This window comes from Equus przewalskii, chromosome X (genome assembly GCF_037783145.1).
Source record: "Equus przewalskii isolate Varuska chromosome X, EquPr2, whole genome shotgun sequence".
NCBI classification, from domain to species: Eukaryota; Metazoa; Chordata; class Mammalia; order Perissodactyla; family Equidae; genus Equus; species Equus przewalskii.
Genome location: NC_091863.1, coordinates 4,332,921 through 4,343,527, shown reverse-complemented (window position 1 = coordinate 4,343,527; position 10,607 = coordinate 4,332,921). Strand labels below are relative to the sequence as shown.

General features: G+C 46.6%; 2 protein-coding genes across 4 annotated transcripts in view; one reads left to right on the top strand and one right to left on the bottom strand.

The window, feature by feature from the left end:
* Positions 1 to 3,519, bottom strand: part of STS (steroid sulfatase) — a 183,628-nt gene extending 180,109 nt beyond the window's left edge. For 2 of the 3 annotated variants that reach the window (XM_070605438.1, XM_070605436.1), the window contains exon 1: positions 3,106 to 3,320. The gene's annotated coding sequence lies outside the window, so the exon portion shown is untranslated. Of the gene's footprint in view, positions 1 to 3,105 lie in introns of all 3 variants that reach the window. The other variant, XM_070605434.1, reaches the window with a different exon arrangement.
* The window catches only part of PUDP (pseudouridine 5'-phosphatase), a 62,452-nt gene continuing 54,783 nt past the window's right edge, over positions 2,939 to 10,607 (top strand). Inside the window, exon 1 of the mRNA XM_070605440.1 lies at positions 2,939 to 3,136. Coding sequence (XP_070461541.1) covers positions 3,067 to 3,136 — 70 coding nt within the window. The 5' untranslated portion in view covers positions 2,939 to 3,066. The remainder of the gene's footprint in view (positions 3,137 to 10,607) is intronic.

Here is a 10,607-nt window from a genome sequence, read left to right as displayed (position 1 = left end):
GTGAACTTCAGGGCTGAGTGCGACTGCTCGCAAAGACAATTGGTCTGAAGCAACTTTCCAAATACAACACACAAAGCAAACACAGAGACAGAAGAACCAAGACAGCAACATGAGGAAGTTGAAATAAGCTAAGACTTTAGAGAGAGTGGCATATATTGGCAGATAGGTATATATACATATATATAGCTTTTTTTTTTTTTACAATAAATGGCGTGTTTAAGTTTATACATTGTGTGAGAAAGGATCTTTTTATTTGTCCCACCAGTTCTTAATGAGCTTGACACCATTCTACTAGGTTCCATCCACTACAGGTAGATCTTCTCTGTTGCAATTAAAGTCATCAGGAAAAGTAAGCTATCATTCCATGGGGAAAACACAATTTTGCAAAAAATAAATTGTAATTCGTGGAAGAAAATCCATCCTTCCTCTTCACAGAAGCTGTCCATCTTTGTGAGAATTATGACAAGCCACAGGGCATCTAGTTACTTGCCTAGAAACCACTTCAACAGAACACATTTTCATTTTTTTCCAATCTAGCTTGTGACAAAGAAGCACTAGAGTACCCAGTTTTGCTTTTAAAGTGAAAGTGTGTCACATCTTATGCAAGAGATGTTTCTGAAGAGTGTGGAAAATAAGACAAAAAAATGAGTTGTGGGGCTACTCCGATGGCGTAGTGGTTAAGTTTGTGTGTTCTGCTTTGGCGGTCTGGGGTTCACAGGTACAGATCCCGGGGGCAGACCTGCACACCACTCGTCAAGTCATGCTGTGGTGGCATCCCACATAAAATAGAGGAAGATTGGCACAGATGTTAGCTCATGGCCAATCTTCCTTACCAAGAAAAAAGAAAGATTTGAACCATGTTTTCATGTCTATGGGGAGTAGAACTTCACCAGGTTCCCCAATGCATCTCTTCTGCAGTTGCCATGAGGTTTTGCCAGTTCAGTCATAGTGAAGGGGGAACTCCCTGTGGGCACCTTGGTTCCTGTATGTGAATAAACTGGATTCTCTGCCAGGAGCCATGCCCAGAGCTGCAGTGGCTGAAACAGGGTGAGGGAGACCTTCTCCACATATCTCTGTCCCAGGATGTCTGACACCTTCATCACCTCCATCTATGTGTTTGCCCATTTTTGCAGCAAATCTCTAGAGGCTTCAAAACCCAAGCAACCCCCTAAGCTCCTTTTAAGGAGCGCACTATCTGTGACATTGACATCAAGTACAGCTCCTAGGTTATTCCTGCCATTTTGAGTTCTTAGTCCCGGCACTGGAGCCTTTTTCCCTTTTGAAAATACTCCTTTTATGTAGGGAATCAACAGAAATGTGATGTCATACAATGGGAAAGAAAAATACCTCTCTTGTTTGGGTATCCATTTGTTTCCAGAGAATGGAAAGATAGTGGGAGGGAGAATTCTAAAGACTCCAGCAGTTAAGCACTGGCATATGCAGGCGCCCCACCAATGTTTTTAAAATGAATCTGTTACAGGTTGAATTGCGTCCCTCCCCAAAAAAGATGTGTTGGAGTCCTAACCCCTGGTACCTTAGAACATGACCTTATTTGAAGATAGGGTCTTTACATAGGTAATCAAGTTAAAATTCCGTCATTAGGGTGGGTAGGAATCAGATATGACTGGTGTCTTTATAAAAAGGGGAAATTTGGACACAGAAATGCAGGAATAGAGAGAAGACGACATAAAGAGATAAAGGGATAAGATGGCCATGTACAAGCCAAGGAGAAAGGCCTGGAACAGATTGTTTTCCTCACAGCCCTGAGAACGCATTAACCCTGCTGACACCTTGATCTCAGACTTCCTGCCTCAAGAACTGTAAGACATACATTTCTGTTGCGTAGGTCACCCAGTCTGTGGTCTTTTGTTACAAGCAGCCTAGCACATTTGGGTCACAGTCCCCTCACTAATTGGTGATGAATTGCCTTCTCTGAGGTCTAACGTCCTCAAAAGGAAATCAGAACTGAAGTAAACGGGAAAGTCGCTTACAATCAACAGCTCTAAAAAGACACAAATTACTTGAACATATACCTTTTGCTCATACTAAGAACTTGACCTGCCTCCCCACATTTAACACCCCCATTTTTCACACGAGGAAACTGAGGCACAGCAGTTCACTGCCTGTCATCGTTGATAAGCTAGTCTTGCTGAATCCAGGTGTGTCCCCAGTATACAGTTTTTGCACTTCACCAGAAAGACATCCTCACATTTTAGAGTCTTTGGAACTTTCTTATTTCTGCTTTTTGAAAGATCCTGTCTTTATGCTTAAACGTGCATATGCAACGCCAACTAACATTAAATAGAAACAAGGACAAAAAGTATTTCTGAGAGTGGGGGAAAAAAAGCTATTCAGGTTGCGTTCAGAAAAGTTGGAAGAGAATAAAACCTCAGAGCAACCACAGATAGATGAGACATAAGAAGGGGAAAAACGGCAAGGCATCTAAAAAATTCTTACGATTTCGGCCCTTTCCTATAGGATTTCGGCCGGGAGGAGGTGGGGTGAGGGATGCTCAGGGAGATGCAGGCGCCTAGGCTGCAGATCCGCGCGCCACTGCGCACGCGCCGAGTGGGGACCCGGCTAGGCGGGCCGCCAAAACCGAAAGAGAAACTTGCTGAGGGTCCCGGGACTGGTGGCCCAGGCTCCCCCACCGGGGAACTCCATAACTCAGACCACTTGCCTGCACGTTTACGTGGTGGCTGGCAGTGATGCCACCCTGAGCATCTTTGCACCCCTCTCCTGAACGACCCTATGCACCGTTCTTCTAGGATGTCCCTCTTTCCTCACAAACCTTTCCAGATTCAAGCCATGCGTTTGCTCCCAGACTAGGAACTGGGCTGTACGCGGCCCCTGAATGAGCATCCCAGCTTGCTGACTGGCGGGCAGTGAGCGGGAGAATGTGGACTAACTTGCCGCGCCCGCGGCGGTGGGCGTCCCGGGCGCGCGTGCGCGGGACCTCCCGGCCGGCACGGAGCGCGCGTGCGCAGCCGGCGCGGCCCGGGGCGGCCCGAGGTCCCGCGGGCTCAGTTTTCCTCGGCGGTCCCATTTGGCTCAGACGGCAGCGCCATGGCAGCACGCGTCTCCCCTCTGCGGCCCGTCACCCACCTGCTCTTTGACATGGACGGCCTGCTTCTGGGTGGGTAGCGGCGCCTGCCTCCGCGAGGGCTTCCCAGGAGGGCGCGCGCTGGGGGCGCAGGCTCGCAGGGCTGGGGGCGCGGCGGGCCGTGTCTGGGCCCCCCGGGCGGGCGGCGGGGCAGCGGGGCCCAGGTCCGGCAGGCCGTGCGCGGGACTGTGGCCTCTTCGCCGCCGGGGGCACCTACTTCCGGTGACCGCGCCGCGCGTGGGGACGGAGTGCGTGGGGGCGGCGCGCGAGGGCGCGGTGTGGGGGACCACCGCGCGGGCTGGACGAGCGCACCCCGGCCTCAGTTTCCCCAGGTGCACGCGAGCCTGGACGGTCCCTGCCTGCCTGCCGCCGAGGCGCACGCGGCTTGCCTGGAGCATCCTCCAGGGCAGGGCTCCTCAGTCCGTCTCGGTTTGGGGACACGTAGCTGGAGGCGTCTGGGGTGCCCTAGCAGGAGGCGCGGGGAGTTATACTGGCGTGTGCAGGGTAGAGGCCGGGAATGCCGCCGAACTCCCTGGAGTGCACAGGGCGGCACAGAGCATCACAGACTCTCCAGCCCCACTGTCTCTGGTGCACAGGGGGAGGCACGCTGCCAAGGTGTCCGGTCGCCCAGAGTGACCCGCAGCACGGGCATCTCCCAGGAGCTGCCTGGCTGTGGAGAACCCGATGCCCCATCCCACACCTGCTCAGTCAGAATCGGCCTTTTAACCCAAGCGCCTGAAAGTTTGAGAAGTAGCCTGTGCTATGGGTTTCAGGGATTATCAATTCTTGTACGTGCGCTAAGCAGTCCCATAGTCTATCGGGGTAGGCACGAATTTCACCAGTAAAGAGGAATTCAGAGAAGAAAACCCTCCATTTATAACTCAGGAGAGAACTGTCCCGAGCGCTCCCTGAAGCCTGACCTTGTAGCCTCCGGAAGGCTGCATAGGACTGTAAAAATGCCTGCATGCTTTATGTGGACTGCTGACCTGGTGGAGGTGTACATGCATTATTGCTTCATCTCATAAAATCCTGCAAGGTAGGGGGAAATATTTGCATTGACTAATTAAAAACAAAAACACTGCAACTCAGAGAGGTAGAGTTACTTGCCCAAGGTTGCACAGCTAATAAGGAGCAAAGTTGAGAAATGATTCCAAGTCGATTTGTTTCAAAATATAAATGATGTTGTGCTCCTGTTACATGGTGAGTGTGACCTTGCCCCTGCTGATGGTATGGCTCTGTGGCTCAGTAGTTATGAGACTGATTTTTTAAAAGGCACACGCAAAAAATTTCATTTTGTGGACGCAGATATAGAAACGGATGAATTCCTAAGAGGAAAAAAAATCCCCATAGAGATCACTAATTGGAGAGAACAGTATATACAGCTACTAAATCTGAAATGACTCAATTTCAGAAAGCTTCTGGAATGCCTCAGTATAGTTTGTAGACGTGAATTTTCTTGCTCAGATGGTCAAGAAGTTAAATTGTCAAATAAATTCCTTACCCCCTAACGAAAGGTCCAGAGAACCTGTTGTGGGAGTCTTATGAATTTTAATGCAAACCAAGATGTCTCATTAAAATTAAATTTATCAAACTTCTCAATGAGCTTAATGCTTACTCCTGACTCTAGATTCACGCATAGCTGTTCCCTGAAGCGATGAATGTGACTTATGTGGACCTGCAGGCAAGGTTATCAACCAGGGTCTCCTCTTTGCTAGTTAGGACAAATTTAATGGTTTAGCTCCTAGCGCTGTTACCCAATCCTCTGAACCGGTCACAGAACAAGAATTAGTGACATTTGGGAAGATAAGACTTAGCTCTCTCCCTGCCCCTCATTTTCTCCTTTCCTGCCCTAATTCTTTGAGGGGTAAGGCCTTGCAGAACTTTCTCAGAAATTCACCTTTGCTTATTCCATTCTTTTACAAAATGTATAAAACACCGATTTCCAAAATGTACGACTTTATCTCCCCTAATTTAGTCATTATGCCTACTCTGATTCTTTAGTACCTCACTTCAGGATATCTGTTGTTTGCGTAACAATATACCATCAATTTATAATGAGTTCTTTTGCAGTAGGCCTGCTTTTGGGAATTTTGATTGCATTTCCCCAGGAAGTTGTGTTTGTTATTGTAGCCCCAACACTCCAGTTCTCAGGGAAGTGCAATTGGAAACAAATAGTTTCATGGGGAATTCCTACATTACAAGAGAAGCTTGTTTAATCAAGAGGAGAATTAAGAAGACAACAGAGGAGCCAGCCCAGTGGTGTAGTGGTTAAGTTAGCATGCTCCACTTTGGCGGCCGGGGGTTCGGATCCAGGGTATGGACCTACACACTGCTCACTAAGCCACGCTGTGGCAGCATCCCAAGTACAAAATAGAGGAAGATTGGCACGGATGTTAGCTTAGGGACAATCTTCCTCACAAAAAAAAAAAAGTCAATGGAGATTTTTGCAGAAATGTTGACAAGAACACCAGGGCACTTTCCAGTGCTTTTGAAATGTATGATGCTGTTAGTTGTCCTTTCAAATAGAAAAGACACTTTTGGATCTGTTTTTGTTGGCACGAGGTGACAGTCAGCTCTGAGCTAGGTAATAGTTTTGGCTCTCAAATGCCATTGAAGAGAAAAGGGGGCTGAGATTAATTATGGACTAGGACAAGATTTTGAAGAAAGATGACAAGTATTAAACAGGGTCTCGGCTCCTGGCTGGGGAAGATTATCTAGTTCGTAAATAACTGAAATTAAGAGCACAAGAGGTGGACCCATTCTCTTTAAAAGACAAGGAAGTTTGTTGTCCAGAGCAGTGCTGTCTAATAGAAATAGGACCACATACAGTTTTCTGGTAGCAACACTAAAACAAAAAGATGCAGATGAATTAACTTGAGTGGTACATTTTTTTGATCCTAACTTATCCAAAATACTACTCAACATATAATCAATATAAAAATCGTTGAGATATTTTACATTCATTTTTGATACCCAGTCTTTGAAATCTGTGTGTATTTTAGACTCACAGCACATCTCAGCTCAAAGCAGCCACCTTTCTAGTGTTCAGAGGCCACATTTGGTGAGTGCCTGTGTATTGGACAACCCAGGCCCAGAGCTTTAGGAAACAACTCATGATGCCTGCTATTGATAATAGGGCCAGGTGGACAGTGGATGTTAAGAATATTCAGAATTAGGAATTTTGGTATCTGTAAAATGTGGTATACATAAAATATGTTTTCTAGGAGTCTGATACAGTAATTACTTAAAATCTTAAGTCAGCAAAGAAAAATAAGCTTATTTTCAAATTCTTAAAAAATCAGAAAATAATACAATAGATCTGTGAGGAGAATATTCGTGGTGTTGATTATAATTTGTCATGTTTCCATGAATGCGTGCAGATTGCAGGATTTTAGTGGGTGACACGTGACTTCTATTTCACTTTCATATAGTGGAATAGATGAGCTGTTCTGTACCTGTTCTCGGTCCCAGAGCTTCCTACTTGCAGATCACAGCACTTGAGACTGTTTGGAAGTGCCTGTGTCTCTGTCTGGGGCCCAGGATAGCCCCTAAGCTGCGGGAGGGGCAGGGGCTTTGTGGTGCTCGCTGAGCTCAGGAAATCACTGGTTCACTGAACCAGTTCACGGGCATGACCGGTCTCTGGTTGGAATACTCTCTCACATGGTTGTCCTCTTCTTCACTTCACCTAGGCTAATTTCTTTAGACGCTGGAACATCCATCCATAAAACGGATGACAAAAAGAGAATTTCCTTATATAACATTAGCACATGCCCTAGATTAATTTTTGAAAGAACCGACATGTGTTGTCATTAGAGCCCGCATAAATACATAAGAGGTTTACAAGTGGAGTTATGAGCTTTTCAGTGTCCATCGTTCTGATCACTTAATGTTATGGAATCTGTGCACTCCCAAAGAGCCTTGGCCCCTTCCTAGGAAGGTAGAGCAGAAGAGGGATCGTTCTGGATGCGTCCGTATGCAGTGGGTGTCTACCCTCAGAACTCACAGCGATCCCAGTTGGAGTGAGATAAATGTCTCATGCTCTTCGTTTGGGAGACCCCCTCCCTTTCGTGAGTGGATTGGGGTCTCTTTCCGGATGTTGGGGCAGCTATGCTGTCATATGTTCCCCTTCTGTCTGCCCTGGTCCCACTGGGAGCTAACAGCACACACTTGGCTTTCATTTCATCTTACTCAGGTGAAATTTAGGTTCCTTCCATGTTCGCAAAGGTCTTGGCTGAAATTTGGAGGCTAGTCTGAGGCCTTGAGGCAGAGCAAAGTCCACGCTTAAGGGGCTCTGCCTTCAGCTTTCTCATTGCACCATAATCAACAAGTGATCATCTGTTGTTTATGGACACTGGAAAGGTGTCTGGAATGTGGTAAGCATAGAAGACCTGTGTTCAGATTAAGGGTCCAAAAAGATGTGGAGTAAGATGCTGGTGGGGGTCAGGGGAAGGTGAGAGTAGACTATGTTGTATATTAGAGGAAAGTCATCAGTAATAAAAAACAATCCAGTTATAGACTGAAGTTGGTAAACTCCGCTCTTGTAGGTTCTGCTTGTTAGTAGACCTGAACCATGTCCACCTTAAGTTTGTTCTTGTAGTTAGTGGTTAGATGTCTACCATAGCTGCTCCTATTTGTAGAATAATTGAGAGGGGAGTGAGATTTAAATTGACAAAATTCTGCTGATAAACGAGAGTTTTGTTCAGCTGGCAATATGACTGGAGTATTCAGCAGATTCTTGTCCATGCGGGTGTAAGCTGCCCTTTCCTTGCTTTCTCCCAGCTTCCTCACTCTCACAGCGTGCTTTTGTTCAGCATCTTAGCTACGAAAACTGATTATCATCGTGGGAGAGCAGTCATCCTCTTTCCTCTTGACCAAGCTCTGCTTTGTTCTTCCTTTCTCCTCGAAAAGCTGTGTGTGGGGGAGTCCCAGGTCCTTTTGGTCTTTCTGATTATTTGCTGTTTACTCGGATTCTATTTCTTTTTCTTGTTTTTTTTCGTTTTTAAACTACTATAATTTAAACCAGTTCTGCTCTGTCATTTTTCAGGGGCAGATGGAGATTTAATGTAAAAGAGCAGGGGAAATGATGCCCCCAAGAAGCGTCCCCTGAAAGCACTCAATACATAGATGCCCAAGCGACTATCAGATCTTTGGATGGGATGTTTGGAAAGCAATTGATACACAGCCCATAGCTGGAAGGGACCATAGTGTGGTACCAGAGTGGATTACAGTTGAAAATAAAGTTCCTACTGTCAGGTGTATGGGAATACAACATTCGATATATTTAAACCTTCACTTGATTGTGTTGAAATGGAGGAGGGGCAGCCTGGGTTTTATGGTGCAGATATCTGTGGTTTAAATTTGCCTTCAGGGTGTGTAATGAGGAGTGTTTTTGAAAACATAATAATTCTAACATATACTTCTATAGAACCGTTCCCCTGGGGCTTTGCGAGGTGGCTGCCTCTCCCAGTTGTTAACATACTTTCTGAGCATTTCACAGGTGCTTCACCTCCTTCCTTTATCCTCTGACGCACTCACGTCCTTTGCTGTGATGCCTGCAGTCAGTAGCTAAGTGCGCCAAGCTGCTGCGCGGAAAGGGCCCTGGCGGGGGGGTGAGGGTGGTCACCTCTGCACGCCCTTGCCTGGTGGCCAGTTCCATCTGCACTGGGCTGGGCACTTGACGACCATTGACTCTCCTCTCCCAGGCGCTAAGACAACATATTTCTCTTTTGCGATCAACGGTGCTCTATTTAAAAATTTTGTAGCTCATGTGGTTAGTGAGGGACAGATCCAGTAGCAAACCAAAGTTTGTGCGACTCCCAATAGACTGTGCAGTCTGCACGTGAAATGAGAATACATGGTAATAGTTTGCTCACCTGAGCTCATTTGAGGCCTTGGAGACAAAAGCCAAAATCCGCACCAGGCTTCCCTTCCTGTCATGTTCCCTCCCCCGTGCACATGTCAGAGAAGTGGCGTGTCCTTGAGGAGAACTGTGCACTGTCTGCTCTCTAGACCAGCACTGTGCATCCAGCAGAACTGCCCACCATGCTGGGAATGTTCTGTATCTGTGCTGCCCCAGACGGGAACCATGGGTGGCACCTGGGCATGTGAAATATGGCTAGAGAAACTGAGGAATTAAACTTTTCATTTTATTCAGTTTTACTTCATTTGGATTTAAGTAGCCACTGTGGTGGGCAGCACAGCTCTAGAGGCCTGAATTTACTCATTCCTTATCTGTTCAGACAGAATTGTGTCAGCTGCTGTAAGGGATTCAAAATGAGCCTCTTCCTTTGGTCGTCTTAATAGTCCAATTGGGACACAAAACATGATGAGCAAAACGTGTGAATAATCGTTAGTGATAAACATGGTGAGGACATGATATGGACAGAGCAGTGCTTTGAACTGAAATCAGCAGGGAAGCTGTGCTGTCAAATATAGAGAGGAGCAAAGAAGAGAGATGGATAGTCCAGACCAGGAGAAGACATGGCTGAGCGATAAACATGTTTTGTGAAGCAGAGAAGAGATTATTTTTGCCAAGCAGAGAGTTTGTGTTAAAAAGGAAAAATGACTTCATGGGGCTGGCCCCATGACCAAGTGGTTAAATTCACGTGCTCCACTTCGGCGGCTCAGGGTTTTGCTGGTTTGGATCCTGGGCGTGGACATGGCACCGCTTATCAAGCCATGCTGAGGCAGCATCCCGCATGCCACAAGTAGAAGGACCCACAGCTAAAAATACACAACTATGTACCAGGGGGCTTTGGGGAGAAAAAGGAAAAATAAAATCTTTAACAACAACAAAAAAGACTTATTAATGATCATTTTAATATTTAATATCATTAATCATTTTAATCATTAATCGTGGAGGCAAGGATGGCTTCTTTGTGGGGCTGAGTTCACTCTAGTGTTTTCCAAACTTGGGTCCAGATGGTAATTATGTCCCCTTAGCCTCTTTAAACTAGAAAACCTCACCCCGTCTTCCAGCTGCATAACCTGTGTTTTCCCCCGTGTTAATGACTTTTGGAAGAGTCCAGGCCAGTTGTCTTATAGAACATTCAGCGTTCTGGATTTGTCTGGCTGTTTCCACGTGATGCCATCTTGTTCCTCCATCCCCTGTATTTCCTCTAATCTACAAGTTGTGCCTAGTGCCTCCATTGGACTCAGCCCTTCTTTTCTGGCAAGAACATCCTGCACCACCTCATCACCTATTTGGGGAGATGTTACAGGTGGTTGGTATGTGGTTGGTGCCGTCACTCCAGTCCCAGCCCTGCTAAGTCTTGTTATCAGGAAAACTGTCCAGTTGACTCTTGTCTTCCACGGTGGCATGTGGGACGTTTTGGTGAGAAATCTGGTGGTGGCCATGATGAATGCCTGGTGTCTTGAAGGCCTGAACCATTAGGCAGAAAGATGGGCCGGGTGTGCTTGCATGGAAAGCTGAGTCCTGCCCATGGCTGCTCATTCTGAAGACAGGCTGCTCCCAGGAACCTGGGTAAGTCTGGCAAACAGATTC